Here is an 18,697-nt window from a genome sequence, read left to right on the forward strand (position 1 = left end):
ATCTATGTAAGCCCAATCACTTATCCTAAATAAATAGTAATAAATAATAATAATAATAATAATAATAATAATAATAATAATAAATAATCCATGTAAGACCAATCACTCTTCACATTCACTCATCCCGAGTAATAAATAATAATAATAATAAATAATGTATCAGGTACAAACACCCCGCTCTGTTAGTTTTAAAAAATAACCTACCATAAAGAATAAAAAAATCTAATAATAAAAACTGTGAAAGAGTAGCTATCATTCCACAGTCCAATAATCTATGTAAACCCAATCATTTATCCTAAATAAATAATAATAATAATAATAATAACAATAATAATAATAAATAATAATCCATGTAAGACCAACTATTCTACCCATTCACTCACCCCAAGTAATAAATAATAATAATAAATAATGTATCAGGTACAAACACCTCGCTCTGTTATTTATAAAAAATAAATAAAAATACCATAAAGACTAAAAAAATCAAATATAATAAAAAAACTTGAAAAAGCAGTTATTATTCCACAGTCCAATAATCTAGCTATGTAAACCCAATCACTTATCCTAAATAAATAATAATAATAAATAATCCATGTAAGACCAATCACTCTTCACATTCACTCACCCCATGTAATAAATAATAATAATAAATAATGTATCAGGTACAAACTCCCTTCTCTGTTAGTTATAAAAAAATAACCTACCATAAAGAATAAAAAAATAAAATAATAAAAACCGTGAAAGAGCAGCTATCAGTCCACAGTTCAATAATCTATGTAAGCCAAATAGCTCATCCCAAGTCATAAATTAATTAATAAATAAATATTAAAAAATAAATATTCTATGTAAGGCCAATCACTCATCCAAAGTAATAAATATTAATAATAATAAATAATACAGTAGGTACAAAAAAAAGTCTGGGCTATTATTTATAAAAAATTAACTACCATAAAGGATAAAAAAAATAATAATAAAAAACTGTGTAAGAGCAGCTATCATTCCACAGTGCAATAATCTATGTAAGGCCAATCACTTATCCCAAGTCATAAATGAATAAATAAAAATAATAATTATAATAATAAATAATCCATGTAAGACTAATCACTCTTTTCATTCACTCATCCAAAGTAATAAATAATAATAATAATTATACATAAATAATAAAAAATAATCTATGTAAGGCCAATCACTAATCCCAAGTAATAAATAGTAATAAATAATCTATTAGATATAAAAAAAAACATGTGCTATTATTTATAAAAAAATAAATAAACTACAATAAGCAATAAAAAATAAACAATACAGACCGTAAAATAGCAGCTATCTTTCCACAGTGCAATAATCTATGTAAGCCCAATCACTCATCCCAAGTCGAAATGAATAAATAAATAAATAATAATAATAATAATAATAAATAATCTATGTAAGCCCAACCACTTATCCTAAATAAATAATTATAATAATAATAATAATAATAATAATAATAATAATAAAAAATAATCCATGTAAGACCAATCACTCTTCCCATTCATTCATCCCAATCACTTATCCCAAGTAATAAAAAATAATAATAATAATAATAATAATGAATAATAATAAATAATAATATATAATTTATGCCTAATTACTCATCCAAAGAAAAAAAAATAACAGTACATAAATAATAAAAACATGATCTATGTAAGCAAAATTACTCACCCCAAGTTATAAATAATAATAATAATGAATAATAATAGATACAGACAATCTTTGTCTGTAACAGAGTAACAATAATAATACAAATAATAATAATAATAATAATAAATAAATATTACTGTAATACATAAAGAATAATAATAATAAATTATCTATGTAAACCCAATCACTCATCCTAAGTAATAAATAACAAGGAATAATAATAATAAATACATAATTACTGTAAAGCCATACTTCATCTGTTATGCCAACATCACTAATTCACATCATTACTTCCAGTTCAAAGTCCAGCTTTGTATCAGTGAATGGGAAACATAAAGCCCTGGCGGAGGAGATCCCATACTGGTGGGTAGACTGTGATATTTGTGAGTGTTTCACATCATTAAAGACTGCAGAGACCCTGTCTGGTTGACTTGTAGTTGGGAATTATGATGGCACAAAAGAGTTGTATGGAATAAAAGATCAGATCCCTGGAGGAGGACAGCCATACATAGGTGTACATATGACACAAGGGAAGGGTCTGCCCGCGGGTGTAGCCCATTATAATGTTTGATCTCCTCTCCTGACAGATGGGGAAGGGCTCCTTTAAGTACGCCTGGGTACTGGACAAGCTGAAAGCAGAACGGGAGAGAGGAATCACCATCGACATCTCTCTGTGGAAGTTTGAGACCACCAAATATTACATCACCATCATCGACGCTCCCGGACATCGTGACTTCATCAAGAACATGATTACCGGGACATCACAGGTAAGAAGGAGGGAGGGATGGATGGATGGAGGGTTGAATTGGTGTATGGATAAAGAGAGAAAGAGACAGAGCGAGATGGAGAGCAGTGGCGGCCCGTCCATTAGGGCCCCCCCCCCCATCCATGCTTTCCAGGGCACCGGACTATGGATTCCAATGGTGGAGGTGTGTTTTTTTGAAGCACGTGATTAGAACCAGAGGCTCTAATAGGCTTCAAAAAAGGGTGGGCTCACTGCGCCCCAATCCCACCCAGTTGTGTGACAATAGTGAATGAATATTTGCTATTTTCACACTTAAACTCCTCCCTGCCAATGAGGAAGCAGGTGGAGTTTTGTGTGATGTTTTTCACATTTGCTCAATAAAAACCTTTGTTTGAGAAAAAAATTAAATAAAAATGAGGAAGCGGGTCGTGGGACCTGTTTCCCGATTGGCCAAAAGGTCAGGCGATTCTATTGGATGCCTAGCGTCTAGGAAGAGGAGTGAGGAGATGCACAGCAAAAGCCGCCATGCTGGAGATGAGGACACTGGAGCCGCTGTCCTCAGCCTGCCGCGCACCACCTAGATTGAGTTCGCCATGCCGGAGCAGAGGACACCGGAGCTGCTCCTTGCCACCCGTCATCTAGATGGGGTAAGTGCCGGACCGACCATCAGACAGTGGGCAAGGGGCTGCCCCCCCCCCCAAAAAAAAACACCAGCCGCCACTGGTGGAGAGATGGATGAGAATAAAGGATGGAGAGATTGAAGAGATACTGTAGATATAATGGGATTGGAGAGATAGATAGATAGGTGGATAGATAGAAGGGTCTATACGTGGATGATTGGAATAATGGATGGATTGGATAGATGGATAGATAGATAGATAGATAGATAGATAGATAGATAGATAGATAGATAGATAGATAGATAGATAGATAGATAGATAGATAGATAGATAGGGATGGAGAGATTGGAGAGATAGATTGGTGTATAAATGGATAAATAGTTGGTTGATTGATGGATGGGATAGATAGAAAGAAAGAAAGTAAGGGTGGAGAGATAAGAGAGATAGATAGATAGATAGATAGATAGATAGATAGATAGATAGATAGATAGATAGATAGATAGCTAGATAGATGGGTGGATAGATAGAAGGGTATATAAATAGATGGATGGATAACTGATGGATGGGATAGATAAATAGATAGATAGATAGATAGATAGATAGATAGATAGATAGATAGATAGATAGATAGATGGGTGGAAAGAAAAATAGCTATAGAGAGATTGGAGAGATAGATAGATGGGTGGATAGATAGAGGAGTGTATACATGGATAAATAGATGGATGGTTGATTGATGGGTGGGATAGTTGGATAGATAGCTGTCCAATAGATAATCGCTCTCTTTCCTGCCCCCTGCAGGCGGACTGCGCAGTGTTAATCGTGGCGGCCGGTGTGGGTGAGTTTGAGGCCGGAATCTCCAAGAATGGGCAGACCCGAGAGCATGCCCTGCTGGCGTACACCCTGGGTGTGAAGCAGCTGATTGTAGGCATCAATAAAATGGACTCTACCGAGCCACCGTACAGCGAGAAGCGCTACGATGAGATTGTGAAGGAGGTCAGCGCCTACATCAAGAAGATTGGCTACAACCCGGCCACCGTGCCCTTTGTGCCCATCTCTGGCTGGCACGGGGACAACATGCTGGAACCATCCCCAAATGTAAGTGACATGACAGACAGGGACTTGCATGGGGCACTGCACTGGGGTTTTATACTTGTCTGGAGGTCTGCCTTAAGAATATTGTTCCCCTTTAATTGTTTTTGGCACGGTGGCGTTGATAATATGTTTTTGGCACGGTGGCGTTGATAAAATGTTTTTGGCACAGTGGCGTTGATAATATGTTTTTTGGCACGGTGGCGTTGATAATATGTTTTTGGCGCGGTGCTGCGTTCATAATATGTTTTTGGCGCGGTGCTGCGTTGATAATATGTTTTTTGGCACGGTGGCGTTGATAATATGTTTTTGGCACGGTGGCGTGGATAATATGTTTTTGGTACGGTGGCGTTGATAATATGTTTTTGGCACAGTGGCGTTAATAACATATTTTAACTATATCCATTTTTAACAAAAAAATTTAAATGGGTAAATTTTTGTTGTGTTTTTGGGAAAGCTACACTTTAGGGGCCAGATTCTCGTAGGGAGCGCGTATTTCTGAGCGGGGGCGTAACGTATCCTATTTACGTTACGCCTCCGCAACTTTGACAGGCAAGTGCATTATTCTCAAAGCAAAGTTGCGGCAGCGTAGCGTAAATAGGCCGGCGTAAGTCCGCCTAATTCAAATGTGAAAGATGTGGGCGTGTGCTATGTAAATTTATTTGGCCCCCACGTAAATTACGCTTTTTACGAACGGCGCATTTGCCGTCCGTGAAAGTATCCCAGTGTGCATGCTCCAAATGAACCCGCAAAAAGCCAATGCTTTTGACGTGAATGTAAATGACGCCCAGCCCTATTCGCGAACGACTTACGCAAACGACGTAAAACGTGAAAAATTCTACGCTGTTCCGACGTCCATACCTAACATTGGTACGCTTCATCTACGCCTCATAGAGCAGGGGTAACTTTACGCTTGAAAAAGCCTAACGTAAACGGCGTATCTGTACTGCGTTGGCCGGGTGTACGTTCGTGAATAGGCATATCTAGCTGATTTACATATTTCTAGGCGTAAATCAGCGTACACACCCCTAGCGGCCAGCGTAAATATGCAGTTAAGATACGACGGCATAGGAGACTTACGCTGGTCGTATCGTAGAGGCATTTTGGCGTATTGGATTCTTTGAATCAGGCGCAAAGATTCGACGCCTCAGACTCAGAGATACGACGGCGTATCTGGAGATACGCCGTCGTATCTCCTACGAGAATCTGGCCCTAGGATTGCACTTCTTGATTTCGATTTTTCTTCTCTACAGACTTTTTAAGCTTTAAATAATCTTTTGTATTGGATGTTTGCTTTGGGTCGCGGTCAATGGAACGCCATCGCCTTCCGGTCGCGTGACTAAGAGGTGTGCATGGTGTAATGTGCTACTTGCAGGTGCTGAGATCTTGAGGAAAGCAAGCCTGCACTTAGCGTTAAAAATCGCCATTGCCGCCTCCTCTTCCCCCGCAATGTCTTCATTTAACTGGGCCCTGACTCATCACTGCTGTCTATCTGGCCCTTCCAGAACATTCCGCTGACATCGGATTCTATAAAAACGGTTATAAAAAGATCAAGACAGCTTGCCAGCACAAGCAGAACCTCTGCCATCCAAACAAGGCCTTTACATCGCTCTCCATTCAAGGGGCTTTAATAGAGTATACCTGGGCTGATAAAAAGTGGGTGGGCGGGGCCAGTAGACCTCCCGAGGGGCCAAGGAACCTAAAGCGACATTAAAGAGGAATTAAACATAAATGGCTCATATAAGAGACCTTATGATATTCATTAGGGAATAAACATTTTCAGATGATCAGGACTGGGATCATTTAAAGGGGACCTGTGAGGAAAGAAATATAGGAGCAGCCATTGGTGACTTGGCTGTCAAACTGATCCCTTGCTTCACTGCTTTGTAAGCTCCTGACCAGGATGAGTTTGAACTTTTTATAATGTGTTGGTTGTTCCAGGTCTAAAGCCGGCCATAGGCGGTTCAAATCTCAGCCAGTTCAGCAGGGACCAGCCGAAATTTGAACCATCTATGGGCAGGCCGATTTTACCTAAGTCCATCCAGTCAACATACAAGAATCAGGATTATAGATATCTGGAGATAAGTCAGCATTAGCTTGTTGTACTAACAGGTTCACTTTAAAGTTAGCTGTTGTCAGTATTGTATGCCTGGCATCCATTAGGAGATGGAAAAGTAGACCAAGGAAGACCAAGTAAGCCTGGAACTTGAGAGACACCTGGAGTCCCAGGAGTAGGACACCTCAATAAAGCAGGTTCTTGAGGAGTATCTTGAGGACCAGCTCTTCATCAGAGACAATGGTAGTGAGGATGGAGTTTTCTACAAGGTATTTGCTGGACCATGACCTCCAAGGTGTCACTGCTGAAGACCACTTTAGACTGGAGGAGCACCAGTCCATACAGTGGAACTGGAACTGAAGAGACACCTGGAGTCTTAGGTGTAGGACACATCCATAAAGCAGATTATTGAGGAGTAGCTTAAGGACCTGCTCTTTATAAGATACGCTGGTGGTGAAGATGGAGTTTTCTACAAGGCATTTGCTGGACCATGACCTCCAAGGTGCCACTGCTGAAGACCACTTTAGACTGGAGGAGCAAAAGTCGATACAGAGGAACTGGAACTGAAGAGACACCTGGAGTCTCAGGTGTAGGTCCATAAAGCATGCTATTGAGGAGTACCTTAAGGACCAGCTCTTTGCCAGAGACACTGGTGGTGAGGATGGAGTTTTCTAAAAGCCATTTTGTAGACCACTTTTTCAAGATGGCACTGCTAAAGACCACTTTAGATTGACGGGGGCACCAGTCCTTACAGAGGAACTAGAACTGAAGAGACACCTGGAATGCCACGTGTAGGACACATCCATAAAGCAGATTATTGAGGAGTAGCTTGAGGACCAGATCTTTATCAGAGATGCTGGTGGGGAGGATGGAGTTTTCTACAAGGAATTTGCTAGACCATGACCTTCAAGGTGCCACTGCTAAACACAACTTTATACTTCAGGAGCACTAGTCTATACAGAGAAACTGGAACTAAGAATCCTCTGGTGAAGAGCTGGTCCTCAAGGTACTCCTCAATAACCTGCTTTATAGACATGTCCTACTCCTGGCATTCTGTCTCTGGAGTGCCAGGAGTAGGACATGTCCATAAAGCAGGTTATTGAGAGGAGTACCTTGAGAACCAGCTCTTCACCAGAGGATAGAGGATGGAGTTTTCTAAAAGGCATTTTGTAAAACATGACTTCCAAGGTGGCACTGCTAAAGACCACTTTATAATGGAGGAGTACTAGTCCATACAGAAGAACCTTAATAACGATGTGATAGAAGGAGATCTCAGAAGGCAAAATCAGAGTAGGCAACAACTGGTCTCAGACACATATTGGCAGTTTCCAACTGGTACCCTGCAGTGTTAATGGGCTCTACTCTGCCTGCTTGGGCCTACAGACAATGAGTAGTAGTGATGGAAAGATCCTACCCGTTATTAAATGTAAGTAGTCAGTGTGCCCTTGTAGCTTACATGCAGTTGCTCTTAGTTGCTTAATCACATCTTTGCCCAACAGGGTACTTTAATACTTTAATAAGAAATCTTGACTTGTATTAAGAAAGTCTAGGGCAGGGACATCCCCTCCATCCTTCAACAACTCCACATTGGCCCAAACTACGAGGGGAAGGATGGATTTTTTTTAGTGTAAGTTACTAGGCAGAGGATGTGCAGACTAAAAGGAATTAATGCTTTAGAAAATGGTTCATTAAACCAACTGGTGCTCTTTTTGCCCTTATTTTTGGCTTATTTAAGATCTAAAAATACCGAACCAGGCATTTGAAGGTTGAAAAAATGTTATCGTGGTCTAAGGATTTTGATGTTCAAAATAAGTCAATTTTGTGCTCAATTTATACATGAAATGTAAAGGGGGAGAGGGGTGAAAGGCAAAGAGGGGGAGGAGGAGTTGGTTCCAAAAAAGGGACTATCCCACAAAAGTTAGAGCTATGAGGTGATGGGACGTACATTTTGTGTTCAAACTGCCGCTACAGAGCACAGTAGGAGACCCGAGAACATCCTATACACATACTGACTTCCTAAATGCTGGAGCATGTCCCCATTCTGATTCTCACTTCAATGTTGGGTGCCCAAGTGACCTACCAAGTCAGAATTTGCTTAGGACTTTTTTGGTGTTATACAATTGGTTACAAAAAAAAGTTTTTTTTTTTTTTTTTTTGCTGGTTATTTTTGCTCTTTGTTGGTGAGAATTTTGCCTTATTTCTTGACATTGTGACAGAAACGGAAGATAAATCCAAAATCCAACAATCACTGGAAACCGGAGTAGGGGGAAATCTCTTACCTGCTCTGGTGGCAACGTTTGGATCTCTTATCCCCTTTGGAGAGATTTCCACTCATCTTCTGGCATGTCTCTAGGATATAAAGTGATGAAACAATAATATTCCCAACAAAACACAGACAGCAAGAAATACTTGACAGAAGGTTGAGTTGAGAGGTATCTTGATATAACGCGGTCTTACCCCAAAGGGTCCCGACACGCTTAGCGAAGTCCCTGGAGAGAAGAAACCCAGGGACTAGGAGCTACAAGAAAGCAGCATTAAGGATGAAATCAGAGAGGCTACATAGGAAAGGTTTGTGTGAAAATCCAAGTCTTCAATTTCCTGCGAAACACCAAGATAGTAGGGGCCTCCTGGAGCTCGGCAGGGAGGCTATTCCACAGCACGGCATCCTGGTGGGAGAAATCTCGACCACCACGCCTGATCTTCTTAGGCACCGAGATGTGGAAAAGATATCTTCCGGTTGATCTAAGTCAGGGGTGCCCAACCTTTTGAAGAGCGAGGGCCACTTAAGCAACTTGGTAACCAGTCGAGGGCCACAATGAGCGTAGCGGGCGGATGACAGGTCGCGGCTTCTCTATAGGCCCTACTATCCGCCCAGATGAAAGGGGATGAATTCTCTTTTGTTTTTCGGATTGGAGGTAGACGGGCGTAAACGGACATCAGTCGCTCTATAGAGGTGAATTAAGGGTCCCATTTGGTCGGGCCGATCGTGTGAAAAGGGCCTAAGACTGCTTTCACACTGATGTGCTGCGGTTTACCCACAGCGTAGTGCACCTGTGTCTATACTGCGGGTTAGCTGAACTTTGCCATAGACTCCACCTGTGGCAAAAGCCAGCGCTGTAGAGGAAGCATCGGCTTGTGGGGCTCTGCTCTGCAGCCGCTTTCTTCCATCACCACCAGCTTCATTCACAACACTGATGCTGTGGTATGGCAGGTCGGCAACCTGCGATCTGGGCTTGCCAACCCTCCATTCCAGAGCAGGAGGTCGCGGGCCACATCAGAGGGCTTCGCGGGCCACATATGGCCCCCGGGCCACTGGTTGGCCACCCCTGATCTAAGTGATCTGCCCAGGGCTCGTTTATGAAAGCGAGAACAAAGGTAGCTCGGAGCAAGGCCTCTCATGATTTTAAGACTCTTCTTACTCTACCCAACTTAGTATAAGGTTTTTATTTTTTTCAAAAAGTTGAGAAAAAATTGCAATACTATCCTTCACCAACCACTCCAAGACCAGACATGTATCTAATAAGACTTTACTGCTATTACCTGAAACTTTTTAGAATGTATATGTTGCATGCATTGATTGGATTTCTCATCCTTGGATTGGTTTCTGCATTTGGGTTGTCTCTTATGTCCCTCTTGGTTCTTTAGATGCCTTGGTTCAAGGGATGGAAGGTGGAGAGGAAGGAAGGCAACGCCAGTGGAGTTTCTCTTCTGGAGGCTCTGGACACAATCCTGCCCCCAACTCGCCCCACAGACAAACCTCTCAGACTGCCCCTCCAAGATGTCTACAAGATTGGAGGTAAGTAGCACTAAAGCAACTTCATTGCCGAGCAGGAGAGATGTGATGTAAGAAGAGACAGCTCAACCACATCGCATCTCTCACAATGCTCAACCAAAAATATTGGAACTTGGGTGGCTATAAGCAACGGAGGGTGGTGAGACATTGAAGCTCAATCTAACGGGCAGGAAAAGACAGGGTGTTTTAAGTAGTATATAATTCTACAAGCTCTGCACAATATTCTTTAGATACATCAACAACTATATAACTTGAGGGCTTACCTAACAATCATCTTACTAACAGCCATGTCATGTGAGGGTCGAACTAAACATTCCAATCAGTTGTATCCAATCAGACAGGCCAATGATCAACTTCGTTTTTAGATAGATCCAACGTGTCCTACCGAGTTTGAACTTTGCTTGATAAACGTGCCAAATGGAGGTGGGACCTCTTCATGTGCATATGAAGCCAAAACTTTTTGGTATTTTTTGTAGACTGGTGAGGAATTGGAACCTATATTTAGCCTGTGTTCTCGCTGTGGAGATTCACCCTCACTTTTTTTTTCTGGTGGCCACTGAAATTTAAGGAAAATCCAAAAATGTTGCTGTTTTTTTCTGGTGGCCACTGAAATTTAAGGAAAATCCAAAAATTTGAACTGTCACCAGAACAAAAAATAGAAGGGAAATCTTCCAATGGGGACTATTGTTGTGGTGACAACTAATAGAGAACTTCACACACTTTGGAGGGATAGCCTCTCACTTGTTGGGATGCCTGCAGAACCTGACAAGTTTTAGCCCTTTCTAACTCAAAAAAACGAAATATCGTCTTGGCTACTAAATCACACGGATTATCCTTCATCACTGATTCACTTAGTTCTACTCCCTCTGGATTATGTAGCCCATTTTTTGTACATTTTTGATAAAGAAGGGAAGGGTTGGAACCCCACTTTGGTTTTCATTGTTGTCGTGGGTTTTAAATGGGGAGATTCACCATCTCTATGTTTCGTTGCTACCTTGGGGACCACCCTTAAAGGAGTTGTAAAGCTTTGTGTTTTTTAACCTTAATGTATCCTAAGCATTAAGGTAAAAAAAAAAAACTTGCAGTCACTGCCCCCCCGAGCCCCCGTTTTACTTACCTGTGCCCCGAATCTCCATGGGCGCGATCATGCGCTGCTTTCCCCCTGGTCTTGCCGGCTATTCATTGGATGATAACAGCGCAGCCATTGACTCCCACTGCTGTCAATCACATCCATTGACGCCTCTGCCGGGGGCGAGTCATACAATTGGCGTCAATGGACGCCGATTGTATGGCACGGGAGCACGCCCGCAAGCAAGGGTTAGCTCTTGCGGGGAGGAGTCGCGAGCGCCGCCATGGGACCCCAGAAGACGAGGATCAGGGCCACTCTGTGCAAAACGAACTGCACAGTGGAGATAAGTATGACATGTTTTTTTTTTTTTTTTTTTTTATAATCTCCAAACTTTTAGTACCCCTTTAAAGGTCATTATGTAACATTGTTGACCTAGGCAACACCCACAAGGCTCACAATGTTACTGTGTTTACCTAGACATGGCCCATGAGGGCTATTATGTGACCTTATTATGTGACCTTGCCACCACCCACAGGAGCCATTATTATTATTATACACGATTTATATAACACTTTACGCAGCACTTTACAATGTATAGGGGGGACAACACAATTACAGTACAGTTCAATACAAAAGGTACAGGAGGGCTCATTATGTGAGTTTACTGACCTAGGTCCCAGCCATGAGGGCCATTATGTAACCTTTTTTGACAAAAAAGTCAAAAATGGTTTCCTTGCTGCTTGTTTTCTTGAAACAATGGGCTTCAGGGGCTGACTGACCATTTGGCACTCGGGCACTGCCCGAGGACCCATGCCACTAGGAGGTCCCATCAGGGTTGCCAGCCTCAGTAAAACCAGGGACAGTATGTAAAAATCTGTGTTTTTTTTTACACCTGTCCCTGAAATGTCCCTTACTGACATCCTTTTGGTCTAAAAATCCCAAGATTATAGCTGCCCCGCCTCTCCAGTACCTTCTCAGTGTGTGTATGTATACTGTGTGTGTGTGTGTGTGTGTGTGTGTATGTATATATATATATATATATATATATACATACTGTGGGCTAGATTCAGCTAGGGGCGTGCATATTTACGGCAGCGCAGCGTATCGTATTTATGCTACGCCGCCGTAAGTTAGAGAGGCAAGTGCTGTATCCACAAAGCACTTGCCTTCTAAGTTACGGCGGTGTAGCGTAAATTGTCCCGACGTAAGCGCGCGTAATTCAAATGCGGATGATGGAGCGTGTTTTATGTAAATTCTTGGTGACCCGACGTGATTGACATTTTTTACGAACGGCGCATACGCTGTCCGTGTACATATCCCAGTGTGCATTGCTCCAAAGTACGCCGCAAGGACGTATTGGTTTAGACGTGAACGTAAATTACGTCCAGCCCTATTCGCGAATGACTTACGCAAACGACGTAAAAAATTCAAATTTCGACGCGGGAAGGCTGGCCATACTTAACATTGCGTGCGCCTCCTAATAGCAGGAGTAACCTAATGCCGAAAAAGCCTAACGTAAACGATGTAAAAAAAATAGCGCCGGGCGTACGTAAATTTGTGAATCAGCGTATCTAGGTCATTTGCATATTCTACGCCAAAAACGACGGAAGCGCCACCTAGCGGCCAGCGTAAAATTGCACACAATTATACACCGGCGTATTCAAGTTACGTCGGTGGAGGAAGCCTATTTTTTAAACATATCTGCCTTTGAGAATCGACGTAAAGATACGACAACGCAGATTTGAAATTACGGTGGCGTATCTGGAGATACGCCGCCGTATCTTGTTGCTGAATCTAGCCCTGTGTGTGTATGTATATTGTGTGTATACTGTGTGGCCCCATAATCTATTGCTGGGGTGCCCCATAATCTCCTATTGCCCAGGGGCCCATAATCTCCTATTACCTGGGGGCCCCATAATCTCCTATTGCCCGGGGCCCCATGAGTTGTCAGTCTGCCAGTGATGGGCTTTGAGTGATCCAAGGTAGTGGAGCACCAAACATGGAGCCATTACATGTGTAGCACATTATTTGTACATTTTCGATAAAGAAGGGTAAGGTTGGAACCCAGACTTTCGTTTTCATTGTTGTCTTGGGTTCCCACTGAGATTCGCTATCTCAGTTTGCCCCGGCAACCATTGTCAACGAGGACATGTTCTGGCGATAACTGTCATGCCTAGTTCACACGACCGGGATTTCCGTCAGGAAAGGGTCCATCGGAAATACCAATGGGAAAACCGAGAACATGCTCTCTACTTTTCCCCCGTACAGACGATCAGTTTTCCCATTGGGAAAACTCAGATGAGAGCTTTTCCTCGGGAATCCCGTCCGTGTTTATGCTCCATCTCCCACAGAAAAACGGCCAAAAATTGCCGTTTTCTGCTACACGCGGCCGGGTTTTCTGACAGGAAAAAGTCTGTCGGGAATCCCGGTGGGAAAAAAGAGAGCTGGTTCTCTTTTTGTTGTCCGGCGGGTTTACACACGGCAGGGATTCCCGGCCAAAAGCTCTCCTCGCAGTTTTCCCGTCAGAAAACCCGGTCGTGTGTACGGGGCATCGTGGGGAGTTTCTCCTCACTTTAGAAATATTTCCTCTCTTTTCACTTCCTCTTGTGTCTATGGAAAGTGGGGTGAAGGAGAAGCTCCCCCAAGGCATCAAAACACTGAACAGGGCCTTTGACCATTCCTGTCTTTATCCAAAAATAGCAAAAGTTTAGAAGGTTTATCCTCGTGCAGGCTAGTAATGTAACTGTTCCCTACACCCAAGATCCTTGCTGTTAGTCCTGCTTAGTAAGTATTTCTTTGTTTGCTGGACAAGGTTTCCCCTATGCTCTGCAGGTATCGGCACAGTTCCCGTGGGCCGAGTAGAGACTGGCATCTTGAAACCCGGCATGGTGGTGACCTTTGCCCCTGTGAACATCACCACTGAGGTAAAGTCTGTGGAGATGCATCATGAGGCCCTCACCGAGGCTCTGCCTGGCGACAACGTTGGCTTCAATGTCAAGAACGTGTCCGTGAAGGACATCCGCCGTGGCAACGTGTGCGGGGACAGCAAGGCTGACCCTCCCCAGGAGGCTGCCCAGTTCACCTCTCAGGTCTGTAAACCTGCTTGAAAACCATGCGATTGAGTCATCTAATAAGGGAAAAAAAAAAAAAAAACTTTCTGGTGTATTCCTCCAAAAAGAGCGTTGTATGGAGTGGGGCACATACTATTTCACTATTAAATCCTCACTGGTGCCCACATCCACACACCTAGAAGAGCCTTGACATAAGCGTGCGCACAGGGTGTGCCAGGTGTGCCTAGGCACACCCTAATCACCCTGTGTGGTGCAGATTGCACCGAAATATACTGTGTCAACAGTGCACTAATGCACAGAAAAATACAGCATTAAATGGCACGTAACACACTAAAATATACAACGTTAAACATGCACTAATGCACAGAAATATACTGCATTAAACATGCAGTAATGCACTGAAATATACTGCGTTAAGCGTGCACTAATGCACAGAAATATGCTGCATTAAACATGCAGTAACGCACTTGCGTAAGTCGTCCGTGAATAGGAAAGGACGTAACTCACGTCGACGTTCAAAAAATTACGTCGATGCAACGTCATTTCGCGCAAAGCATGGCGGGAAATTTCAAAACGGAGCATGCGCCGGCGTGGGAACGCGCCTAATTTAAATGATCCACGCCCCCTACCCGGATCATTTGAATTAGGCGGGCTTGCGCCGGAGGGATTTACGCTACGCCGCCGCAACTTTACAGGCAAGTGCTTTGTGAATCAAGCACTTGCCTGTAAAACTTGCGACGGTGTAACGTAAATGCGATACGTTACGCCGCAGTAAATGTATCAGAATCTGGCCCAATATTTTTTACTTTTTGCTATAATAAATATCCCCCAAAAATATATAAAAAAAAAAAATTTCCACAGTTTAGGCCGATACGTATTCTTCTACCTATTTCTGGTAACAAAAAAATCGCAATAAGCGTTTATTGGTTTGCGCAAAAATTATAGCGTCTACAAAATAGGGGACAGTTTTATGGCATTTTTATTAATGATTTTTTTTTTTTTACTACTAATGGCGGCGATCAACGATTTTTATCATGACTGCAACATTTTGGCGGACACATCGGACACTTTTGACGCCATTTTGGGACCATTGTCATTGATACAGCGATCAGTCCTATAAAAATGCACTGATTACTGTAAAAATTACACTGGCAGGGAAGAGGGTTAACCAGTAGGGGGCGCGGTAGGGGTTAAGTGTTTCTTAAGGAGTGTTTCTAACTGTACGGGGATGGGCTGTGTGTGACACGACACTGATCACCGCTCCCGATTACAGGGAGCGGTGATTAGTGTCCTGTCACTAGGAAGAATGGGGAAATCCTAGTTTACATCAGCATTTCCCCGTTCTTCCTCTCCGCGAGACGATCGCGGGTGTCCCCTGGGGACATTGAGTCTGCAGGACCCGCGGTCACACTGCCGCGTCTTAAAGGGAAACGTATTTATATGTTAATTTGCCCAGCCCTGCCATTCTGCCGACGTATATCGGCATGACAAAGTCGTTAAGCGGCTAGAGCAGGGGAATTCAAACTGTGGCCTGCGGGCTGGATGTGGCCCCTCTGCTTGCTTTTGTCTGGTCCTTGAGGAACTATTCCGTCCACTTATACGAGGCACTATTTCTCCCACTAACATCACTGATGGGACACTATTCCTTCTGCTGACACCAAAAGATGGGGAACTAATTCTCCTACTGACACCAATTATGAGGCACTAGTCCTCCCACTGACCACCAAGCATTTGGCATTGTTTACTCTCACCAATGCCAGGGCATTTTCTACTCCCATTGGCCAAAGTCCAGCCACCTTAAAGTTTGAAGTGCAGTAAACTGGTCCTTTGATTTGAAAGTTTTGGGATCCCTGCTTTAGAGCATAGTATTAGTGTGTCATATGCCCCCTAGTGGAGTCTCATCTAATGACCGGTGACTTGGATCATTCATGAAAAGTTTCCAGGAATGAAGATAATCTACCAAATTTCTGGAGAACCATAACAAGGAACCAAAAAAAAAAAAAAATACTTGTTTTGCCCCTTTTTTTTCCTACTCCACTTACAACTTTCCTGGTTACCTTCTATGCAGGTGATCATCTTGAACCACCCAGGTCAGATCAGCGCTGGATACTCCCCTGTCATTGACTGCCACACTGCTCACATTGCCTGCAAGTTCGCAGAGCTGAAGGAGAAGATTGACCGTCGTTCCGGTAAGAAGCTGGAGGACAACCCCAAGGCCCTGAAGTCCGGAGATGCAGCCATTGTAGAGATGATTCCTGGAAAGCCCATGTGTGTTGAGAGCTTCTCCCAGTACCCTCCACTTGGTGAGTAGCCACCATTACCGCAGTTCTGGCATTAGGACACATTTTTATTGGAGTGGTAAGCCTAGGCCCCAGCCACGAGGGCCATTATGTGACGTGGCTGACCTAGGCACCATCCACAAGAGTTTTATGTGACCTCACTGACCTAAGCACCACCCATGATGATTTTAGGTGAGCTAACCTAAGGTGCTGACCTAAGGACCACCCCTAAGAGCCATATCGTGACCTTGCTGACCTAGACACAGCCCATAAGGGTATTATGTGACCTTGTTATGTGACCTTGCCTTCACTGACCTAGGCACCACCATTAGGTTTTTAGGTGACCTAGGCAACACCCATGGGACCCATAATGTGACCCTGTTCAGCTAGGCACAGCCCCTAAAGGCTATTATGTGACCTTGTTAACCTAGCTACCACCCACAAGAGCCATTATGTGACATTGCTGACTTAGGCCCCACCCATGAAGGGCATTATGTGACCTTGCTGACCTGGACACCATTCACAAGGGTTTATGTGACCTTTCTGACCTAGCCATTATATGATCTTGCTGACCTATGCACCGCCTGTGAGACCCGCAATGTGATCTTGCTGACCTAGCCACCACCCACAAGAGTCATTATGAGACATTGCTGACTTAGGCCCCACCCATGAGGGGCATTATGTGACCTTGCTGACCTGGACACCATTCACAAGGGTTTATGTGACCTTTCTGACCTAGCCATTATATGATCTTGCTGACCTAGGCACCGCCCGCGAGACCCGCAATGTGATCTTGCTGACCTAGCCACCACCCACAATAGCCATTATGTGACCTTGCTGACCTAAGTTCCACCCATGAGATCCATTATGTAACCTTGCTAAACTAGCCACCACCTGCAAGAGCCATTATGTGACCTTGATGACCTAGGCACCACCGACGAGGGTCATTATGTGACCTTGCTGACCTAGTCACTACCCATGTGGGCCATTATATGATGTTGCTAACCTAGGCACCACCTATGAAAGCAATTATATGAACTATAAGGATAAAAAAGACTGGATTACGAAATTAGGGGCACATATTATTTTTCTCTTGTGTGAATATCTTTAGCTTTACCTGAGTGCTCCTTCCCACCATCTCTCCTTCAGGGCGTTTTGCCGTACGGGACATGAGGCAGACTGTGGCTGTTGGGGTCATCAAGAGCGTGGAGAAGAAAAGTGGAGGTGCCGGAAAGGTCACCAAGTCCGCCCAGAAGGCCCAGAAGGCTGGCAAATGAACTGCAGGCCCCTTGCGCCTGGCTCACAAGCCCTGCCCCTCCGAGAGGGTCCGCCCCCTTACCTTTGAGGCGCACGCCAGCCCATGTGCTTGTGAAAAAAGCCTATATGTCAACGACTGGATGCTTACGATTAAAGTCCAATGGAAGTTCTTCAAGAGGAAAAGCATGCCCCACCGTGTGACCCCCTAGTGTCCATTTTACCAATAAAACCGGTTCAACATCATTAAATACGGCTCCTGGTTTTCTCTGTGACTAGGGACAGTGTCCAGTGAAACAAGAAGAGATTGGACACGGGGACGCAGACCACCCAAAAATACGGTTTACCTTACAAAATGGCCTCCTCTTGCTTCTACGAGGTACGAGATTGTATTACAGTCTGTATCGGTTTAACTAATTCCGGACCGGCTCACGCCGACCTACGTGTTTCCCCGAAAATAAGCCCGGGTCTTATATTAATTATGCCAACAAAAGACACAGTAGGGCTTATTTTCCGGGTAGGTCTTACTATGTATTGTACTGTCTTCTCTCCCTCCCTGCCTGTCAGGAATCCCCAGTGTGAACGGAGTTAAAATGCTTGTAAAATCCTACAATCCCCTCTATTACAGTATTATATAATGTACAATGTGCGTGTTCCTGTAATATAATTGTGCCAAATACCTTTGTTATAGCGCCATTCTGTGCTTCTGTGACCCGCCGGAGCTCTCCTCCCCTCATTTATATTACAGAAACACACACATTGTACATTATATAATACTGTAATAGAGTGGATTTTAGGATTTTACAAGCATTTTTAACTAGGGCTTATTTTCAGGGTAGGTCTTATATTGCAGCCCTCCTGGAAAATAATGCTAGGTCTTATTTTCAGGGTAGGTCTTATTTTTGGGGAAACAGGGTACGTCGGCACTTTGGAGAGGGATATCGTTGTTATAGTAGCAGCTACTTTCAGATAAAAGTGGTCTCTGCGGCGGATTCGCCGCAAGATCAATTTAGCGGCGGTGGGCGAGGGCCCCCCATCCCATCG

General features: G+C 43.4%; 1 protein-coding gene across 1 annotated transcript in view; it reads left to right on the plus strand.

The window, feature by feature from the left end:
• Window positions 1-17,904, plus strand: part of EEF1A2 (eukaryotic translation elongation factor 1 alpha 2) — a 36,726-nt gene extending 18,822 nt beyond the window's left edge. The window contains exons 3-8 of the mRNA XM_040331835.1: window positions 2,265-2,444; window positions 3,841-4,137; window positions 9,833-9,983; window positions 13,882-14,138; window positions 16,189-16,423; window positions 17,549-17,904. Coding sequence (XP_040187769.1) covers window positions 2,265-2,444; window positions 3,841-4,137; window positions 9,833-9,983; window positions 13,882-14,138; window positions 16,189-16,423; window positions 17,549-17,676 — 1,248 coding nt within the window. The 3' untranslated portion in view covers window positions 17,677-17,904. The remainder of the gene's footprint in view (window positions 1-2,264; window positions 2,445-3,840; window positions 4,138-9,832; window positions 9,984-13,881; window positions 14,139-16,188; window positions 16,424-17,548) is intronic.
• The last annotated feature ends 793 nt before the right edge of the window (window positions 17,905-18,697 follow it).

The sequence above is a fragment of the Rana temporaria genome, chromosome 12 (assembly GCF_905171775.1).
Source record: "Rana temporaria chromosome 12, aRanTem1.1, whole genome shotgun sequence".
NCBI classification, from domain to species: Eukaryota; Metazoa; Chordata; class Amphibia; order Anura; family Ranidae; genus Rana; species Rana temporaria.